Raw genomic sequence first — 23031 nt, forward strand, 5'->3', positions numbered from 1 at the left:
AAAGAGGCCCCAGGAATATAATTTTCTTCTAATATTTAAAGGGTTTGACATTGTTTAGCCAGTCATATATATTAATCAGAACAAATTGTGAAATTGTGCCTAAATCATTTCTAATATGATTCATTTTCTGGGTACATGATCTTTGTGTGGAGGAAGATGAACGGTTTCTATCACAACATGTGTATGATGCATAGTCGTTAATTGTAATTGAATGCATGAATAATGAGGTGTATCTAAGCATTATTTTTTTTAGAAAAACTAATGAAAAGGGTTTGAAAACTTTGAGTTTTAACAATAAGGACAAAATAAAGGATAAAATGAATAGTACCATAATTGATTTTTTAATGTAAAAATATGGTTTTTCATTAAAGTGAACAGTACAGAAGCTTTTCGTTAAAGTTCCCTATTTTTTTTCTATTGTGTATATTACAATTGTTGATGTGTATGTGACATCACACATCACCCAGGGGAGTGGATTCTCTATGCCTTATATGTATATTCTCATCTCTGCCTAGCACAAGGCTTTTTGGAGCTCACTGGCTTCGAGTTCCATCGGAGCTCCAAAGTTAAATGAGTTCGCGCGAGAGCAATCCCATAATGGGTGACCCACTAGGAAGTTCTCGTATGAGTTCCCAGAAACAAAACCATCCCATGATGGGTGATCCACTAGGAAGTTCTCGTATGAGTTCTCAGAAACAAAACCGTGAGGGTGTGGTCGGGACCCAAAGCGGACAATATCATACTATGACGGAGTCAAGCCTAGGATGTGGTGGGAGTCCGGACCGGAATGTGACATGTATTTATCATAAATTATTATGTGACACAGATTAACTAATACAAACTTGATTTGGTGAATAAATTTAGTGTCCGTAGCATTACTCTTGATTAAAAACATGCATGGTTTTGTAAATCTTCGTTTCCTATATATATGTTATAATATTCACATTGGTTTTCACATGGAAAGCTGAGATGGAAGTTTACATGCACACATACGTCACACGCCTAGAGGGCTAATTCTCATCCAATCTGGCAAATACACCTTCCCCAGATGGAAGTTTATAGGCACACAACTCTTTCGATGCTGCTAAAAATATTTTCACTTGGAATCAATTCCTCCAATACACATCCATTGCAAAATTCTTCTTACCTTCTCTCTCGATTCCCTTTCGCCTTTTGGCAATAATTGAAATGCCATTCGAAGATTACTTAGATGTCCACATTTGTTTAAATAACTTTAACTATATATGTTAGTGTTAATCTTTATGCATGTGAATTGGATTTTTAATAGTAAAATCCAATTCATTTCAATTGTTTCATATTGGTCGAGACTGAAATGAATATTTAAAAACAATATAAACTAGAAAAAAAATTGAATTAGGCAAATATTAATTCTTCAGAGTAGAATGACGAGTACACCTTAAGTCCTAAAAAATATTATAAGACTCGTGTGAAACTTGTTCATATTGTTGAGATGAATCTCACATTGATAAGAGGAGGGATCTTGCATGAATTTATAAATAAGTTGGGTTACTTCTGATACTGCCAATTATTTTATGGTGGAATCTCAACTTTCTTCATGGTATCATTGTCCCAGTTGTGAAGTATCAAAGCATGTTGTCCAATTTGTGAAGTCCAACGGTCACACATGCTTCATGTCACACCAGTTGTGTTGTTCATGCTTTGGCTTGAAAATTCACACACATGAGGGAGTGAAGACAGTTGAGGTTTTACTATAAAACTAATTGGCAATATGGGGAGTAGCCCAACCTCTTATAAGCGCTTCCATAGCTTAGTCCCTCACCAATGTGGGACTTTGTCCTCACATTCTCCCACGCCTTCCTCACGTGTGACGAATTTTCAAGCCTAACATGTGGACAAAACAATGGGGTGATGTGGAGTATGTGTAGCTATTGGGCTTCACATGTGGATCAACTTGCTCTATACCATGAAGAAAGTGGAGGTTCCACCATAGGTATCAGAGCAGGTTGTCTGGCGTGTGAAGTTCAATTGCTACATGTGCTCCACGTCATCTTATTTGTGTTGTTCATGTGCTAAGCTTGAAAATTCGCCACACTTGAGGGAGCATGTTGAGAATGAATATCACATTAATGGAATGAGTGAGCTGGCATGGGGCTTATAAGTAAATGGGGCTGTTTCATATATCGCCACTTGGTTATTCAGTGAAACCCCAATTTTCTAGCCAGAGCGTGTTGAGATGATACATTGATGAGAAGAGACCTTGCATGAGCTTATATCAATTAGTTTTATAGTGAAATCTCAACTTCCTTCACACATTATAAGAAATATAAATATATAATGTAGAGTCATATTCTTCTAATTTCTGCATGCATTATATATATAGGGGTGTGATATCCACACATCTCATTTTATTTCTCACACACCTTTTTAATTTTCGATCGTCGGATCGGATAAATTGAAGAAGATCAACGGATAAAAATTATCAAAGGATGTGTGAAAAGTAAAATAGGATGTATGGATAGCACACCCCTACACACACGTGTGAAATTAAGTTAAATTATTGATTTGCTTAGGAATATCTAAACTCAATTATGAGGTGACTTTGGATCCTCTAACAGTTGAATGTCGGCCACGTGTTTGAAAATCAATCTCCAAGAAAGCAAAGACGGGTGTGACTAGAAAATCTTATAGGTCGCCTAACACCAAATTCCACCTTTCTTTTTGTTAAAAAAGGAATTCTCTCAGAAATTGGAATAAGCATCGCGGCGGGCGACGCCGTTTATGCAGAATGAGCTGGAGAACCAAACCTGCTATTTCACAAAAGTGGTCTCAACACAAGGCTTTTCTTGTCTGGGGAGACTGTAGCTCAACTGCCCCATAACATTTTAGGGTTTCAGGCATGCATGCTGCTGCAAATCCAATGAACACAGTTCAGGGGGGTTTCTTTTTAAAGCTCCAAATCTCCAACAGTATCCTTTTACAAGTGGGAACACCAATTTGGGAAATTTGGGGTATGGCATAAACTATTTACCAAAATTTGAGAATGCAACGACCTGATTTTTTATTTTTTTCTAAATCCAATCAATAGTGCATTTTTTATGTTATATTAGTTTAAGTTCACACATGTCTATTAGCTTGGTATTATAATATTTTATGGATTATTATAATATTTTCTTTTCAAAGTTCATGCATGGGAAGAATGCATGAATAGAATCAAACTGATTACTCAAGGCATGCACTCTAGTTCCATTTTTCTACACCTTAATATATAGTTGATTTTGGATCATATTCTCAAGCAGCCAATATTTGATTAGACTCTTAGATCAGCCAAAGCATTTTTCCAAAGGTCAACTTGGGTCAGCGATCCACCTCCCACGTGGGTTCAGCATGATCAAAAAGAAAGAAATAGCATATCTAGGATTTTAGCAACTGCATCATAAACCTCATCCAGAACAAGAATATTTCTGAAGTAAATGATTCATGCACATGAAAACTTACGCATCAGATAATTTGCATGCCTTCTCTGACCATCCAAGTGATTGATAGTTGGGACTTGGGAGCAATTTTTTGGCCTACTCAAAATATGATGAATTGGTTTCATATTGATTATTACCTCATTCAAAATATAACACGTGAATTTATTTTTAGCTTTTTAGCCCAAAAAGTCATTGAGATTATTATAACTCTTCAGTTTGATTCTTGAGATTTAAAATCGATAAAAGTAGTCCCTAAGATTGTCCAGCGTCAATCATTTTGATCTTCTATGAAATTTTTTCGTTAAATTGAAGAAACCATCAGTTTAAGGGGAGATGTTGATTTGACAAAAATACTCTTAATTTAACGAAGACTTCTCACAAAATGACCAAAATGATCATCGGTGGACAATCTCATAAACCACTTTTATCGATTTTAAATAAGGAAAACTAATGAAAATGACTTGAAAACTTTGAGTTTTAATGATAATGATAAAATAAAGGGTAAAGTAAATAGTACCAGAATTAACTTTTTAGTGTAAAAATGTGATTTTTCGTTAAAGTGTACAGTATCGGGAACTTTTCTTTACAGTTCCCTTTTAAATATTAGAAACTGAATTGAAGAATTATGCCAATCATAAGAATTACTTTGGACAAAAAACCTTTATTCTTTATTAATATTCTGAATATTAGAGATATTTTTGAAGTAGGACGTATCAATAATACCGATAAAAAAACTTTTATTATAACATGTGGGATCCAAATACCACAAAATTTTCTCATAGCAGCACAGGGCCGGTGTCCGCATTTGCTGACATGTCAACGAAATACAAGTCCCATGCAATCCGAGGTAGCAAAAAGATGCTTGCGTGTTGACCTATGATTGGATAAGGGAGAATCCTAATCGATGACCACATTTTCGGTCACCAGACATGATGAAATTCCACGTGAATTAAAACAAAAAAACCTTGGACAGTGCCCCTTCAATCTTTATTCCCTCAAATACGTGTGACTATTTTTAAAAGGAAGGGGAAAGGAAGGATGAGGCCACCTTTCCCCTCAATTATACACACTTTTGGAGAATCTACAACTCCATATCGGATCCCCAATGCCCATCGACATGCATAACCAGCAAAAAAATAGCCGTGCCTTTGGAATATTTGAATATTCTCACCCGTATGGATTGATATTTTTTAGATAGACAGCACTCAATAACCCTAATCACCTTAATTGATCGCGTAGAAACGTGTTAATTAGATTGAAAAAGTTTGAACACTACTAATCACTAATGAGGAATGACTAGCTGTGTGAAATAATAGAGAACACATTAATTCTTAAAAGCTAGCTCTATCCTTGCTATCCTATCCTTTAGTCTTTGGTGGATTTTGTTCAGATTTTAGAAACCTAATTGTGGAGCCAAAAATAATCACAAGACGACACGTGGATATTTGAACAAAAGAAGACAAAAATATCCTATCCTTTGAAATATTTGAATATTCTCACCCGTATGGATTGATATTTTTTAGATAAACAGCACTCAATAACCCTAATCACCTTAATTGATCACGTAGAAACGTCTTAATTAGATTGAAAAAGTTTGAACACTACTAATCACTAATGAGGAATGACTAGCTGTGTGAAATAATAGAGAACCCATCAATTCTTAAAAGCTAGCTCTATCCTTGCTATCCTATCCTTTAGTCTTTGGTGGATTTTGTTCAGATTTTAGAAACCTAATTGTGGAGCCAAAAATAATCACAAGGCGACACGTGGATTTTTGGACAAAAGAAGACAAAAATACCCTTGAGGTACAATGGGATTCCTACGCGCGAGCAGCGGGCAATCATCCTTCAACCAAATCAAAAGTGCCCAAAATAGGTAAACAATTCAAAACTTATCTCCTCAAATCCCTTCTACAAGGTAACTCCCAAAACCTATTTCATTCCATATATTTTTTACCTCTTTCTCCATTTTTTAAGCTAATCAATTAGCTATTTATTTTAATCATTCCATAACCTTCAAAACATTCTCTAAAAACCCAAGTCCATACTCTTGCAAAACTCCAAAAACTCTCTAAACAATTTTCTCTCTAATTAAATTGCTCGTAATTCATATGAATCCTATCTTTTGCAAGGTCAATTATGGAAACAAAATGTGTGAGTAATGAATTGGGGTTTTTTTTTTTTTTTTTTTTTTTTTGTACATTGATATTTTTACATTAAGGAGATGGGGAGTTCGGTAAAGCCACACAATGAGCAACCTAATTTGATATCGAATTCGCCACACATGATATTCGAACCTAAAATCTCTCACTTCCAAGTGAAGAGAAATACCAACAGACCTTATTACTGAGTGACACGAATAGGGTTATTTGATGGCTTTTCTTTCGTAGATTTCTAGGTTAAGTTTATGAAACCTAAGAATATATAAGAACCACTAATCCCATATTTGAGCATGTGAATATACTAAACTGGGTCTCCATATTCCTGGCAATATTTGGAAAATACTTGAAGATAATATACTGCATGAATTGGACTTCGCATTGCCATGCCTACCAAGTTGGATGTGAACCTAGGGGTGGCGCACTATCTCCAAGATACTTATTTTCTGCCTTCGTCACAATTATAAAACAATGACTCTCATGCTATCGTCATGAGACTTATTTCTCATTATATATTTAAATGTGAAATTGATGTTGAGCTCAACCTCCATCAACAATCCAGAATAAATTACGTGCACACACACACAACTTACCCTTGTATATTTTTGTACAGAAATAGCTTGAACCATAACCTAAATCAAAACCAAAAAATAAAAAAAAATCTAAGAACCGGCTGATTTATCCTTCTTTTGTTCGGTCACAAAAATGGGCAAAATGTATAATCTATAAATTTAATAAGAAAACAATTACTCTCATAAGTTGTAACTGTAAAAATAGTCCATAATTTTGACACCCCTAAACATCTAAATCATCTTAAATAGAATAATCAAATTTAATCGAAAAGATACAAAAAGAATTTTTTACACAAAATATTGGGAAGAAAAAAAAAACCAAGATTAGTCAATATTATTAAGAAGGGCCAATGTAGTTAATTTTGGCGGGTAATCCTAACTAACCCACTAAACTGTATTTCAAATTGTACCTACCATACTCCCTTATCCCTACGTTTTTCAGTGTACCAAAATTCAAGTCACTCAATCATGGTGTTTTCCTCTTCATCGTTGCCAATTCTACCCTGCAATTTTCATGTCCTCCCCGCCGCTGACCCACCGTACAAACTCCTCCAAACCCATCCATCTCTCACCCTTCTCTCCAAATGCAAAAGCATCCAAAATCTCAAACAAGTCCACACCCACATCGTCAAAACCGGCCTCCACAACACCCACTTTGCCCTCAGCAAGCTCATCGAGTTTTGCGCCGTTTCGCCCTTCGGGGATCTCTCTTACGCTCTCTCGGTATTCGAATCCATCGAGAACCCAAATCAGATTGTTTGGAACACGATCATTCGAGGTTATTCCTTGAGCTCCAGGCCGTTAGAGGCCGTGGAATTCTATGTCCGGATGATCCTTTCGGGAGTGGAGCCAAATTCTTATACTTTCCCTTTTCTTTTGAAGTCTTGTACGAAAACCGCGGCGACCCACGAAGGGAAACAGGTTCATGGACATGTTGTGAAGCTTGGACTGGAGTCGGATGCCTTTGTGCACACTTCTCTTATCAATATGTATGCACAAAATGGTGAATTGGTTAGTGCACGTCTGGTGTTTGATAAAAGTCATCTGAGAGATGCTGTTTCGTTTACGGCGTTGATCAGCGGTTATGTTTCGAGGGGTTGTATGGATGATGCTCGTGTTCTGTTCGATGAAATACCTGTGAGAGATGTGGTGTCTTGGAATGCCATGATTTCGGGTTATGCTCAAAGGGACCGATTTGAAGAGGCATTAGCTTTGTTTGGGGAGATGCGGAAAGCAAATGTCTCTCCCAATGAGAGTACTATGGTTACGGTGCTTTCTGCTTGTGCTCAATCAGGGTCTCTCGAATTGGGCAAATGGGTTGCGTCTTGGATTGAGGATCATGGACTTGGTTCAAATCTTCGCCTCGTCAGTGCACTTATTGATATGTACTCGAAGTGTGGTGCATTGGACATAGCTCGGGGTTTATTTGATGGTTTGCAGCAAAGGGATGTAATTTCATGGAATGTAATGATTGGTGGTTATACACATAAGAGCCACTACAAAGAAGCCTTGATGCAGTTTCGGTTGATGCTACGATCAAATACGCAGCCTAATGATGTCACATTCTTAGCCATTCTTCCAGCTTGTGCTCATTTAGGAGCTCTTGATCTTGGCAAGTGGATTCATGCCTACATAGATAAGAACTTCCAGAAGTTTACCAATACTTCCCTCTGGACGAGCCTGATTGACATGTATGCAAAATGCGGAAACATCGAGGCAGCAAAACAAGTCTTTAATGGCATGGAAACCAAAAGCTTGGCTTCTTGGAATGCAATGATATCCGGCTTAGCAATGCACGGGGATGCGCATGCAGCCCTTGAGCTTTTCTCAAAAATGGAGGATGAAGGATTCAACCCAGATGCTATCACATTTGTAGGAGTTTTATCTGCTTGTAACCATGGTGGTCTTGTAGACCTTGGACGCCAATACTTCAGCTCCATGACGACGGATTACCATATTGCACCAGAACTGCATCACTATGGATGCATGATAGATATTCTAGGGCGAGCCGGGTTATTTGATGAAGCTGGGGCCCTAATGAAGAGCATGGAAATGAAGCCAGATGGTGCTGTGTGGGGTTCTCTGCTTGGAGCTTGTAGACTCCACAGGCGCGTGGAGCTGGGTGAATCCGTTGCCAAACATCTGTTTGAAGTGGAGCCTGAAAATGCCGGGGCGTATGTTCTGCTATCAAATATCTATGCAGGAGCTGGCAGGTGGGATGATATGGCAAGAATAAGAACGAGGCTGAATGACTTGGGAATCAAGAAAGTTCCTGGCTCTACCTCTATTGAGGTCAATAGTGTTGTTCATGAGTTTCTCGTCAGTGACAAATCTCACCCATTAAGTAAAGAAATCTACGAGATGTTGGAAGAAATCGATAGGCTTTTGGATAAGGCGGGTTTTGTGCCGGATACATCGGAGGTGCTCTACGACATGGGTGAGGAGTGGAAGGAAGTGGCTTTGAGTCATCACAGTGAGAAATTAGCCATTGCTTTCGGTCTGATCAGCACGAAGCCAGGCACAACGATTCGAATAGTAAAGAATCTTCGTGTTTGTGGGAATTGCCATTCAGCAACAAAGCTGATATCCAAGATCTTTAATAGGGAGATTATTGCAAGAGATGGGAACCGTTTCCACCATTTTAGAGATGGTTCTTGTTCATGTAATGACAATTGGTGAAAACCACTTGTACATATTGTATACGCTTTTAGGCCAAGGGCCATTTTAAATCCTCTATGCAGTTGAGAGTCTTAATGATTAAATTAAGAAAAAATTGCACAAATGACACCTAAATTTTTTCTATAACTTATATTCGTTTACCACCCTGACTAAAAAAGTTCCAGTCAACCATCCAAACTTCAAACATTTTAACAATATTCCATCTAAATTCTGTTTCAATCCACAATTTTGTTAAGTTTGATCATGTGATTTATTTTGATCATAACCCACAATTCATCTCACAACTTTTTTTATTTTGATCATTTATAATTGGCCAAGGCCAAACCTCATAAATGGTTCACACACCCTGCAACAACAAGAACTTAAACCCTAGTTAATTAGTGATGAACTCAGGCTTCATGGTAAGCCACTTGATTGAATGAGTTCCTTCTTGCAGTTGCCAAAACAGTCTTCTCCGCCACGATAAAGTATGCCATTCCAGCCACTGCCATCAAGTTAACAATATTTGCATTCAATATATATATACACACACATAAACTAATTAATGATAATTAAGGCAGACATTAATAGCTTTTGAAGGAGATTATGATGGGGAATTAGGGCAAGGATTAAAGAAAACCTGTGGAGATTATGAGGGCCTGAGCGGTGGGATTGAGATTGGCTCTAGTCCAAGGCAGCATCCTCACACTAACCAGCTACATATATATAATTATAGAAAATTAGATGTAAATCCCATATAAGTAGTTTAGACGAGCGGTTGTAAATGCCGCGGCACTCTGTGCCCTTAGATTCAGTTCAGCGATTGTCCAATTTTCTTGACAATTATTAGATTAGTTGGAATGGCAGTGGCGATGGTAGCAACAACGGCTGTTAATTAAGAAAATAAAAAGAATCACACTCCTAGAAGAATTTCTAAAGACGAATTACTTGAAAATAAAAACAAAATAATTACAAATACATAAAAATATTGGAATATATGACCATCAGTGTGGTCCCCCAGTAAAAAAGTGCTTGGTGTGCAATATATGGCTGCAAGAGCAAGATGGCAATAAAAAAGAATCTTAATCACATAATTCGCATAGCAGATTCAGTCTCCAACAATTCATAGGAATCCCAAATCTCATGATGCTTAACTATATATATAATATAATTTATAACCAATAATTAATTAAGAAAATGCATATAAATCAAGTTGGTCAAAAGGGAAAGTATCTTAGCTAATCCTGGTTGTATTAAATTGTGTCAACCTCTTTTGTAATGTAACTTAGTTACGTAATGAGAAAGATAAACAAAATGAGATATATACACTACTACGTTTAACGTTTAACGTGACGAACACAAATTGATCGCGCAAAGCTTATCCCCATTGCACAAACGTCAAAGTGATGGAAACTTCGTCGCGATGAAATCCGTCAGTGGCAAGTCCCAATCCAACATTCTGGGGATCCCTTATAGCTTATCCCCATTGCATAAACCCTATGTATTCTCATTCGTTCCAAATCAAGACGAGCTTTGATTGTCTCCTTTGTCTTGCCCTCGATATCTAGAATGGTGCCCACCAATGTGTCAAATACATTTTTCTCAACATGCATAACATCGAGGTTGTGTCTCAATTTAAGTTTCGACCAATACGGGAGCTCAAAAAACGTAAACTTGTGCTTCCAGTTCATATGTGTAGAAGATCTGGTCTTACTTATTGTTTTCCCAAATGAAACAAAATTCAAATGGTTAAGCTGTTTCAAAATTTGATCACTGGACCATTCTCTAGGTCTAAGGCGAGGCTCTGTTTTCCGTTGAACTCTTTATCCTTTTCCCGCCACTCCTGGTCCTATGGCAACCATCTCCGATAACCAAGGTAACAAACTTTTCCAGCGTGCCTACCAGATGTTACAGCATCCTTGCATACAGGGCATGCCATATAACCCTAGTGCTCCACCCAAAAACCATTGCATATGCAGAAAAATCGTTCACAGTCCACATAATTGCTGCCCGCAAAGTGAACATCTTCCCATTACACTTATCGTATGTGCGCACATCGTTTGTCCATAAATCCTTTAACTCATCAACCAACGACTTTAAGTAAACATCGATTGACCTACCAGGGTCTTCAATTATCAAAAGAGTCATCATCATGTATTCCTTTTTCATGCATTTCCAAGGCGGTAAATTTTATGGAAATATGAAAAGCAGCCAAGTGTTGTGGTGTTGGTTTAGAACCCCAAACAGATTGAATCTGTCACTGGCAAATCTTAATCTAACATTCTGGGGATCAACAGCAAACTCGGGGAATGTTCGATCGAATCTTTCCATGCCTCCCTATCTGCAAGATGCCTCATCACATCGTCGTCTACCTGTTTTTCCTTATGTCATCTCATGTCGGTGGCAGTATGCGTCGACATATACAATCACTGCAACCCAGGTTTCAAAGGCAGATAACATATGACTTTTTTATGGGATCTTAGTAGTTTTATACTGAGATGTCATTTTGAACCTCGACTCATTACATACAGGGCATTTATTCAATGCTTTATTCTCTTTATATAATAAAATACAGTTATTTTTGCAAGCGTGAATTTTTTCATAATCCAATCCAAGACCATTTGGTAACATTCTCTTGAAAAGTCCCAAAAAGTAATCGAAACATTGGTTCGACATATGATACTTCATTTTTCCATGCATTAGTTCCATAAAGGTTGTGAGAACTGAAAAGTCCTCTCATCCCGGGTATAACTCTTGGTTGGCATTTTTCAATAGTTTTTCATATTGTTCGAATTTTGCACTGTCTATTGGTGTAGGCACGTCATCTTCCCCTTCTTGATTGGTGTTTGTTGATGCAAATGGAAAAACATCATTTAAAATATCCATGACTTGTTCATCGGGATCCATATTAGGTTCAACATTGCCTATTCTTGTGGCGTTTGAAGACGAGATATTGTCTAATTGTTCCCCATGATGGTTACAAGTATTATAGGTCTATACCATTTCATTCATTACTAAATGAAATTGAACATTTTCAATTGTGTCCCTTAACGTGTTGTTACACCTCCTACAAGGACACCGAATTCTAGTTGCACTCGAGTTATATGTACGTGCAAAGTCAATAAAATCCTCGATTCCATCCAAGCATTCGTCCGTGCATCTGTTCAGTTTTTGTATCCATGTTCTGTCCAAAATTCCTACAACCATAATAACAGTACAACAATCACAACAACTTCATCATAATCTTGTCACCTTATGCCTCCGATAAGGGCCTTATCCCATTCGGGAATGCAAAGTTATGTCACGTAATTTACAGCTACATCAGATTAGATTTCGACGTAGAGGAATTTCGACAGCATCTCTGTACAGTTTTTCAGATGGACGACGTAGATATGAAATACCTATGTGCCACCCAAATAATGTATAGAGATGACACCGAAATCGTCACGACCCAAACCTAATCCTTGAACCATAAACTACATGCCATAACTGCATTCCCAAACTGTCCAAATAATGGGACAATTCAAGAATCAATTGGACCGTAGTCATGCTTTCATATCCATGCGTGAAATCCAACTAATCCTTAAACGGGAAACTAAGTTTTACTAAAAAATAAAGGTATGAACCTAATTACAATTGACTCCGTACATCACAACACATATTTGTACGTCACGTACAAATTTAACAATATAATATAAATATAATTTCCCAACATAATATAAACATAAAAACATAATTTCAACATAATTTAATTAATTTATATGTTTTAAAAAAATAAAATGAAGAAAATACCTTCCAAATCGCTCTCCACCAATCGCTAATCACACACAATATCCCTATAGACAACGAATTTCATGGCGTTAGTATGAATTGACATTAATACTTTTACCCTAAAAAAAGGCTTACTAGACACACCGAGATAGCTCAATCAACCTAGTGAAGAAAATGGAGGGAGTATTAGATGATGAAATTGAGAGAAAATGGAAGTGACAGATGCCATATTGAAGAAAAACGAAAGGCGAGGAGGTGCAGAGGCGGATTTTGCAGTTTTACTGCAGTTTTTGCCTCTGCAGCTGAAGTCACATTATAAAGATTTCTTTTGCACAAATCATTTTGTGAACATATATATTCGTTGCGCAAGTCTAAATAATTTTTTTTTTTTCGTTTTCTTTATAATTAATTAATGTAAACAAGTTGGGCGACGAAAACTGACACACCCAGACCGAGATCAAGGCATACTGGCCGTCACGTGAGAGTGACGTAGCCATGTGTACAGTGCGGAAGCAATAATGATAAGAATTATACGAATAATTAAAAACCAAATTACTAAAGTGCATTACTAAACAGGAAGTGATAGGAGGTAGTTACAACAGTAAACACTCCTAATCAGAGCATAATAAGTCTAGGTGCAGTCCAGTAGGACAAGTACTAGTTACACAGTACCAGGAATGTCCTACTATTATTTAGATAGGTCAGAACTGCCGACGTCCTCAAGCCACCAACAACAAGCTTACTTAAAACCTGGAGGGGCGCAAAACAGAAAACGTGAGTGGGCAAAAACAAATGTTTTACAAAATCATTTAATCTATCAATATAACTAACCCCTCGCTGTAAAACGTGTATAATTTTTCCCAGAATCAAGATATAAGCATATACATATATATATATGAAATCATATCAATTCAATTCATGCTACACATAATCATATTCATATGTATACCAAGCCAAGATATAACAGAGTAAGCAATTCAGGTAAGAATAATTTCATATAAATATAACGTGTGAGCCGGAACCCCTATGGTAGTTTGTACGACTGAATTCATAGCTCAAAAGTCACTCTAGCCGGAGTCACTACTATGACCTATACGACAATATACTGCATAAGAGTCGGAACCAAACAAAAAGGTCTATACGACAATAATGGGTGAAATATAATCATACTTAATACTACTCTCACATAATAGCTGGGCGATAAATCGCTAGTCACCTACGAGTCGGAACCATAAATAAGGTCTGTACGACAAGACTGTGCACCTAAATTGGATCCAATATGAGCATATGGTGCGGGAGGTGACATAATAAACAGGCATGTGCCATAACTCTAGCTAAATCACAATCACCCTAAGTGCAGTTTTATGAGCTCAACATTAATCAATCATATATTACCTCATCGATGATTCACATAACCAAACACAACTTACCTGAGCTTACTTATGCATCCACAGCACCACATTTATACATATAAAGCATCACATACCAAATTCATGTATGAATTATAACTTATATGCATGGCATTAAGGCATACTATCATTTAAACATATTTTTTCTGGGAAAATATCAAGTATATAATATATACTGAAAACCAAAAGCCCACTCACTGGTATGTCGAAGGGTCGTAGCCCCCGAGTCACCCTTGGATACGCTCGTCCTTGGGATACGTCTCACCTATATGCGAATTAACTATAAAAACGTTATTTTAAAGCACATAGGCAAAACTAGCTAATAACTTCTCATACATAGCTCAAAATGGGTATATGAACATACCACAGTGACCTACACAATCTCAAGATCATCCCCATATTTTTAGATAAATTTTTGGAAGCTTCACGCGCCCCCACGCGCCGACAATGGCACGACCAGACACGCCCCCCACGCGCGGCCATGTGCCAGGCATACTGACGGCGTCAGTTAACGCTGTCAGGCATATACCGCGAATATTCTGTTAACTTCTAAGTGTTACCGTTAAATCTAACTAATGACGTTGGAATATTCCTTTGCTTTCAACCTTGGGACTTCGGCGACCGTCGCCATCGCCGGAAAACTGGGGATTTTTAGAACTTTGATTTCTCACTCGATTCTTCACCATTTTTCACGCAATTTATACCAAAATGAAGCTCTTAACTTGTAGAACACAATCATACGAATTTAAAGTTCTCAAAGTCAAGGGATCTCACCGGAGAATTCCAAGAAAAACCGGCCAAACTTCGTCCACACGATCCCGACGTCCAAAACCTTTAAACGAAGCACTCCGAGCTTCCTTGGGACCTCACTAAGCTTCCTACAAGCTTCAAATTTCCAAAAACATCCATAATTACGTGTGCATGAACAGTGCATAAATCGGGGGTTATGAAAACTAGGGTTTTCGAAGGTATCTTTACCTGAAATTGATACTAATCGTCTCGTCTGAGCTCCACGAACACAATGGTGCCAACCTTGATCACGATCCGTGAAGTTTCAAGGATTTTGGGTGTTTGTCCGTACGAGTTCGAATGAGAGAAAGAGTGTCTGCAAGAGAGAGAGAGAGCACAGGAAAGAGAGAGAAGGTAGGTGGGTGTGTGTGTGGTCCAAATGCCACCAATCAAAACTAAGAAAAGTCTTAGTTCTAATTGGGTCACCAATCTAAAACAATTTAACCTAATAATAACTCACACACATTATTTAACGTCCGAGGGCAATTCCGTCATTCCACATCGTCGAAAATTATATATTTAGGACGAGCTATGACAAAAACTATGTTGGTCGTGCAACATGCATATTTAAAAAAAAATTCATTTTTTTTCGTTTTCTTTTTAACAAATATAAATTTTTATTTTAATCTAAATAAAAAACTCAAACCTAATTAAACATTTCCACAATAATTAATAAAGCTAATTTATTAATCCAAATACATATTATAACTAATGTAAATATTAATAGTCATCCATATAACATAAATTTATTAAATAAAGTCAAACATAACGTCCAAATATATCTTATTTCATAAAAAAAAAAAACAAATAAACTTCAATCCTCCTCCTCCGAGGCATCAGTAGTGGCATTGGGAACTCCCCCACACTCCGCAGCCCGCTACACATCAAACTTCCACCGCCATAAATGCATCTTGAAAAGGTCATCCAAATACTTTCACTGCTTCTCATCGGTTTCATCAACATCCCAATGAACTTGTATTAATGCCAATAAAAATAAATTAGTAATTGAAAAAAATACTATTTTTTAACAAAAATAATTATACATTCTTTAATACAAACTTACCGATAACTCCTGCCACCATGGATTTCTTCAACTCCTCAGGCACCATTTTCCAAGACTTAAACTCGGTAGAACATTGGTTCCGCACCAAACCCCAATATCAAACCTAAGTTTGGTGTACACATCAGCCCTACTTTTGTCTTCAAAGGAGGGCAATCGCTTACGACGGTACCTCTCTATTTGCAACATTGCTTTCCTCATATCTTTTTCTACCACAAAATTTTAAAAGTAATAGACTATTAAAAAAAAAATTCAACCATATCAAATATAAGACAACTAATTCAACAATAATTTTCTTTTTTACCTTTCCCTTCGCGAGAGCCTTCTCCCTCGCAACTTTTCGTTGAATCAGGAACCGAATCGATCATCGCATTTGAAACAAAACCTTTGAAAACTAGGGTTTTGAAATTTTGTTTATATAGAACCCGTAACACTTTGAGCCACGAACCTCTTGGTCGCGCAAAATGCGTTATAAATGTGCACTAAATGGGAACGTTTAAAGGGCATTTGACCGTTTTCAATGAAACTTTGAGTGACAAATTCGTCGCGCAAACATTTGGCGGCAAATTTTTATTTTCCTCTTTTCCTTGCGTGACAAATACACGTGTTCGTTGCGTGAAGTATCCTTACGCGACGAATATTTTCGTCGCATAATTTTATTTTATTTATTTTTGTATCTTGCCATTTTTGTGTGACCAATCTATGTTTTCGTCATGCAAGTGCTAGTTAGGTGACAAAATTTTTTTTATCACGCAAAATCTCGTCGCGGAAGGTATCTTTTCTACTAGTGATATTGTTTGGGTTGAAACTTAAACTTTGGGCTTAGAAGGGAGTTGGCCCAAAAAGAGAAGGAAAAGCCCGAAGCTCAGCCCAGACCTAGAAAGCAGAAAGGGCCTTTCCCGACTAGGTGCAGATCATTTGCACCACTTGCTCACCTACCCAAGGACCAAGTGGTATAGACCAGCCAGCTAATCAGCCCAAAAGTACTTTATGATGGCAATACAAGTGAACAGCTGATGAGTCACTATCCTTCAAACTGCATTCGGGCAAGATTATTGCTACAGGAGGCCAAGCCAAGGTGGCTATAAAAGGAGAAAGAGAAGTCAGAATCAAGGACACTCAAACAAACAAACAAAAGCACAAACTCTGCTCAAAGCCAGATTTGCTTTCAAAACGAAGCTGTAGTCAGCCCAAGCCTTCATCCCTTTCGGGACAAACCCTTTGTAATAGCTATGCTACCCTGTTCAACGCTTGCTGTAGTATCGATTTTGTTTCTGCAAACTCACCTCCCAACCCCTTTTCTAAGCTTTCACACCTTCTGTTAACCCACAAAGATAGGAAGTTTCAAGACGATCAACCTTGCCTGACCTCCTTTATTTTTGTCTTTTCATTCATTAGCCTAGCAATATGTTGTATACTTCAAGTTGTATCCAAGTTATTTCTAGTAATATGGCTATTAAAAGACTCTCTCAGCGCTTGAATCCGATTTGAATATGTCTTCACAGTTCAAGCCAGATCTAAGTTCTAAGCCCTCGGGCATATAAGATTTGATCAACCTAAAAATTCCTTGGCCTCAAGGCATAAAAAAGAACCTGATGTGGACTTAACCCATCCACGACAAGCTTTGATAAACAAGAAGTCCGAAGTTACTTGGGGCGCAAGTAATCGACCTGCCACTTAGTTTTATTTCTGTTATATTATGATGACCATATAACGTTCGAGTACGGGATGAATTCTGATGGGAAGCCTCAAGGCCTATTCAAGGCCCCACAAAGGCACCTATTTGGATTCATCCTATTTCTCGGGCAAGAACATTGAGTACAGAATGGGTTCTGATGGGAAGCCTCAAGGCCTATTCAAGGCCCCACAAAGGCACCTATTTGGATTCATTCTGCTCTTTGAGCTCAGGTAATCAGAAGTATGACGGTTATAAGACCCATATAACCAACAAAAGGAACCTTATGTGTTTGAGTACTAAGTTAGTTATTTATGGGAAGCCTTAAGGCCTACACCTAAGGCCCCACAAAGGCACTTGTCAATAACTAACATAGTCTCTCGAATATATATAATTAAAACTCAAACATCCGTTCTACATCTACCATGCTGAAGATGGTAGTGGCACGCCTGAGTAATTCAAAGTTAATCTTGATTGTGAGTCTCAAGGCCTACACCTAAGGCCTCACAAAGGCACCTTTCAAAGTTAACTCTGTCCGTCTCTTTTAGCCTTGCCCGACAAGCCTTGCCTGACAGGCTTTGCCCGACAAGCCCGCCAGTAAAGCAGAAGCCCGACAGAAAGCATCAATCAGCGCTAACCTCTCGAGGAGCTGTGTGCTTGTCGGCCAGGAAGCATTCCCCACGGAAATTCCCGTCACGAACAGATATACGATCAGTTTCAAGTTTCAGCTTATTCTAATTGATGTAATAAAGTACAAAATGAAAATTTTATATTTGTTAACGTCTAGACAAGAACGTAATGTCGTTTTAATTACAAATAAATCTGGGAGCGGAAACTGCTACTGGTTTGGACAAAGCTGCCAAAACCATGGGTTGGCTCAGGAGTGCTTTGGTTCCATGCGCATCAACTGTTCAATGGATTAGGACAAGTATCCTAAAAGCAAGGGCTGAGATCAGCAAGTGATCTTCTGTTGCAGAATAGCATTCAAAATGTTACAGGATTTTTCCTTGAGTGGGGGGGGGGGGGGGGGCAGTGGTTTCATAAGTTGTTCGTCTTTGCACCGCCAGATGGCAGTGCACAGTAGCTACCGTGGGGTAGCGCATTCAACTTTCATCTTACCTCGTTGAAATGAGGCAGAGGCAGTAGCTTGGAAAACCTACCAACTCAATCAAACCTCATCAAACTCAATGACCAACACAATAAAATATAATATAAACTGCTCATTAACAACCGTCTTTAACAATAAAAAGAAGGTTAAAAAGAAATTTCAGTTTTCTATTACAAAATAAAGTTATGAACAATAATGTAATTTCGTACAAATTAATTTTTTTTTTAAACCTCATCTACATGTAATTTTAACACATCTCTTATATTTCAATTAAAAAATTTATTCACACACAAATAAATCAGGGTCTTTTTTTTCCTCTTACACAGCCAAGTGCTTAAGAAAAAGATAAGACATACATTGCATTGCGCCCGTGACAGGTGACATCTCCCTTCGTCATTCCGAAGCATTAACTTAGTAGTCAATGGGTAAAGGAATTAAAGATAAAAAGATTCCTTTTTTTTTTTTGTCAATAAAAAGATCCTTAGTTTGATTAATATGGACAATGTACCATGTCGACTAAGAGTTTCTGTAGCTCGATTTGTATTTGTCAATTCAATATTTCTGATTCCACCCCCACCCCACCAAAAATAGTAGCCTATGAACATGAAAGTATGGAAGCAATAGCTGTTCAGATTCTCATAACTTTTAAATATATATAGTCTTGGCATCATGGTTGCAATTAAGATAATTATAATAATTCATTTATATTTTAATTTATTTTGTAACGACAATTTTGAATTTAGTTTACTATATATTTGTTCCTTGGTATACAAATCAGCTTGAAGTTTTCAAACTGGCCCTTTGCTTTCAAATACATCCAGTTAATCAGGCCTGAGCAGATATAAATCGTTGTGTCAAAGATTTGCATGGAACTTGAACAAACACTATGAAGCTCGAAAAGCAATCAGATCGATGACCATGATATGAAATTCTTTATATATTATAACTTCTCATATGGTGAAACCTGAAGAAAGTCATACATAAACAATACAACCCTTTGAGAGGCTCTAAACCGGACCATATAGCTATTACTCTTCACTTTCTTGCACACGGGTGAAGAAGAATAGAAGCTGCTTGCGCTCGTACAGCTAAAATGTACTGATCTCCACATCAATTAGGCCTCCATTGACGTCTTCAAGCACATACAACGTTGACTTGGAGGCTTACGTACAGCTCCCTCTCAAAAGCTTTATAAAATTTGCATTCATAAATTAGTGCTGAAAATTTAGTACATAAACGCTCTAGTGCTATTAGATTGAAACACGTCTCTATTTATTTATATATTTAAAGATGATTGGGTTCACCATGCAGCAACAAGAGCATAAACCCTAGCTAGTTATTAGTGATTAATTCTTGCTCCATGGTGAGCCACTTGATTGAATGAGTTCCTTCTTGCAGTTGCCAAAATAGTCTTGTCAGCCACGATGAAATATGCCATTCCAGCCACTGCATGCCATCAAATTAACATTATTTTCCCTCAATTATAATGATAATTATGCTGTAATTAATAAGTTTTAAGAAGATTGTGATATAAATAATTAGGGCAAGGATTAAAGAAAACCTGTGGAGATTATGAGGGCCTGAGCAGTGGGATTGAGATTGGCTCTTGCCCAAGGTAGCATCCTCACACTAGCCATCTGCATATATTAAGCATATATAAAATTAGATGTAAACCCTGAAAACAGTAGCTAGTAATTTATAGAGCCTGAAATATGATGAGATCGAAAACTTACAGTTGGAATGGCAGTGGCAATGGTGGCAACAACAGCTGCCTTAGCTCCTGCTTTTACACCCTCTGATGATCCAATTAGAAAAGAAAAATAATTACACTTCCGGAAGAAATTGTAAAAGTGAATTACTTAAAAAGAGAAGAAAATTAATTTATATAAATGAAAATATTGGGATATATGGCTGAGTGCGGTCCCCCACTGAAAAAAGGATACCTTATACTTTATCCATTTTCTGAAGAAAAGCCATTTACATGGAAACAATACAAAATCTTAATCACATTATTAGCAGATTTCAGTCTGCAAATGTATATGCTTTTTAGAGAGGGTCATGGTAAAGAGCTTTATATGCTGCAATTCATGGGAATCCGAAATCCCATGATGCTTAACATCATGAATCACCACATGACAAATTCAAAAGCCATCATAATATAAAATATAGCCAATAATTAATAAATAAAAAAAACCAGTAATTAATTAATATAATGCTTATATGAATGAAGTTAGTCGAAGGGAAAAAGCCTTTTTCGGAAAATGCTTGTTACATGATATGATGAGAGAGGAATAAAATAAAAGAAATTTATAACCGGTTGCAAGACAAATATACAAGTAGAGCGGAGCCAGAGAGAAAAGAAGCACGAGCATACCACGGGAATAGCGCTTAGCCATGGCCAGTTGGTCAATTGAGGTCTTCTCGAAGGGAGACTGAGCCATATTTTTTGCCATTGTTGGAGATTAACTAGTTGTAAAAAATAGGTATTTGAAGAAGTGAACGAAGAAGGTTTTTGAAACTCTTTGGATGAATTGAAATGTTGGATTTGGGTAGATATTTATAAAGGTTTAGGAAGCACAGATGTCGTGAGTGAGTGAGTGGTTTCATTGAATTCTGGGGTCCGAGTCACTTGTTTTCAGTTTCACCTTTGGTTGTTGGTTGGTCAGTTTAGGCTTTTTATCCTCCAAGTGCCCATGGTTTTGTCTGGGATATTGGGTAAACCAAGTGATGGTTGAGGCCTTTAGGGTACCAATGTAAATCAAATATAGAGGGATTTTCTGGTGTCATTAATTTATTTCTTTATAATTATTTATTTGACAAATAATATAATTTTTAAAACACATGATAAATGTTTATTAGACGGTACAGTAATTAAAAATTTTGATTGTATTAAAATAAGAAATGCAAAGGAGACTCTTAAAAAATGAGACTCTCCATGGACCTTTCGTCACATATTTTTTTGCACAATTTTTTACAATGTTAACACATAAATTATACTAAAAATAAGGTGGCAGAAAATTTATTGAAAATTTCACTTTTGAGAGAGTTTTCTTGGTATTACTCTATTAAAATATCTCTCCAGTTTTGAGATCCACACTGCTTATATTATCCATTGATGTTACTAAAGTGACCCACGAATCAAACAATCTGACTTATTTTCAAAGTTTTGCACGTTATTTTTATTTAGGTACTATATTCCACTTTTATTAAAGTCATTTTCTGTTGAGTTGGGAGTGGAAACTGCAACTGGTTTGGGACAAAGCTGCCGCAATACCATGGGTTTGCCCTTGTGCTTTCGTTCCATACGCACCTCAACAATTGATGAGATTGAGACAGCTGTCCTAAAAACAAGGGTTTAGATCACCAAGTGATCTGCTGTTGCAGATATATACATATATATATATATATATAGCATCCAAAATCCTGGATAGGGGTTCTCTTTCCCAGTTCATGGTTTTCCCTTGAGTGGGTGACGCAGCAAGAAGATAAATAGAGGATCCTCACGTTCAACCTTAATGATTCATCTGGAATCCACTAGAAAAGTGAGAGAATTCTCAAAGACTATATTCATAAATTTGAAATACAAAAGATGAAACTTAGAACAACACTTACATTGCCTATTTATTCTCCTTGTAACATCAGATTAATTATACATATTGAATGTTGTTTAAATCATAGTGTAACTCATGACCTATTGGTCTTCACCCTACGCCTATCAAGTTGTGCTTCGAATTCCTCCGCTAAACGTTCTATGTCAGACTCCGTCACTTCGGAAGAACTCGCCCCCAAGTTATCTTCAGGATAAAGCACTTCATCTTCACGGTATTCAAACAAATCTGCAACAAAAGTGCTCAAAATTCCCATAGATACGGGCAAGTCAACAACATAAGCATTGTCATTGATCTTCTTCAAAATCTTATACGGTCCGTACTTGCGCGGCTTCAGCTTGTTGTAGGTTCCAACAGGAAAGCGCTCATTTCTAAGATACACCATCACATAATCTCCCTCATTGAAGACTTTAGCACGCCTATGCTTGTTTGCAGCAGCTTTGTACCTAGCATTGGTTTTTTCCAGCTTATCTCGCACTTATTCTTTAACCTCCATAACGTTTTTAGCCATATGTTGAGTGCCTACGCTAACTCCATGGGCTTTGGGAAGTTTGACCAAGTCAACAACATGGTTAGGAATTGAAGTATAGACCAAAGAGATAAGGGACTTTGTGGCACTATGAGCAACGTTGTTGTAAGCAAACTCCACTTGAGGCAAGGCATTATCCCACTTCTTTGACTTATCAGCACAAACACTTCGAACCATGTTGCCAAGCGTTCTATTAGTCACCTCCGTTTGGCCATTGATTTGTGGGTGCACTGTACTGC

The 23031-nt window shown here is 37.3% G+C and overlaps 2 protein-coding genes and 1 long non-coding RNA gene across 3 annotated transcripts; 1 reads left to right on the plus strand and 2 right to left on the minus strand.

The window, feature by feature from the left end:
* Window positions 1-6572: 6572 nt before the first annotated feature.
* On the plus strand, window positions 6573-8872 carry LOC103400450 (pentatricopeptide repeat-containing protein At1g08070, chloroplastic). The gene has a single exon (XM_008339100.4). The coding sequence runs from the start codon at window positions 6654-6656 to the stop codon at window positions 8862-8864; it is 2211 nt and encodes a 736-aa protein (XP_008337322.3). The 5' UTR covers window positions 6573-6653; the 3' UTR covers window positions 8865-8872.
* A 167-nt stretch (window positions 8873-9039) lies between these two features.
* On the minus strand, window positions 9040-9607 carry LOC139192334 (uncharacterized). The gene is made up of 2 exons (XR_011576419.1): window positions 9484-9607; window positions 9040-9348 (listed from the first exon to the last, which is right to left on the minus strand). It is a non-coding gene; the product is annotated as an uncharacterized lncRNA (long non-coding RNA).
* A 9967-nt stretch (window positions 9608-19574) lies between these two features.
* On the minus strand, window positions 19575-21372 carry LOC114821782 (early nodulin-93-like). Its single transcript, XM_070813805.1, has 4 exons — window positions 21030-21372; window positions 20389-20450; window positions 20217-20292; window positions 19575-20101 (listed from the first exon to the last, which is right to left on the minus strand). Exons 1-4 carry the CDS (start codon window positions 21106-21108, stop codon window positions 19995-19997), a joined length of 324 nt encoding a protein of 107 aa, XP_070669906.1. The 5' UTR covers window positions 21109-21372; the 3' UTR covers window positions 19575-19994.
* Between the last annotated feature and the right edge of the window lie 1659 nt (window positions 21373-23031).

The sequence above is a fragment of the Malus domestica genome, chromosome 15 (assembly GCF_042453785.1).
Source record: "Malus domestica chromosome 15, GDT2T_hap1".
NCBI lineage: Eukaryota > Viridiplantae > Streptophyta > Magnoliopsida > Rosales > Rosaceae > Malus > Malus domestica.

What these genes read in the sequence shown, in the direction of transcription:
- LOC103400450 (XM_008339100.4), top strand. Translation starts at nt 6,654, where the DNA reads ATGGTGTTTTCCTCTTCATCGTTGCCAATTCTACCCTGCAATTTTCAT.
- LOC114821782 (XM_070813805.1), bottom strand. Translation starts at nt 21,108, where the DNA reads ATGGCAAAAAATATGGCTCAGTCTCCCTTCGAGAAGACCTCAATTGAC. An exon ending in TTGCCACTGCCATTCCAACT is followed by an intron (nt 20,293 to 20,388) that starts GTAAGTTTTCGA and finishes TAATATATGCAG; the next exon opens with ATGGCTAGTGTGAGGATGCT. An exon ending in GGCCCTCATAATCTCCACAG is followed by an intron (nt 20,102 to 20,216) that starts GTTTTCTTTAAT and finishes GATGGCATGCAG; the next exon opens with TGGCTGGAATGGCATATTTC.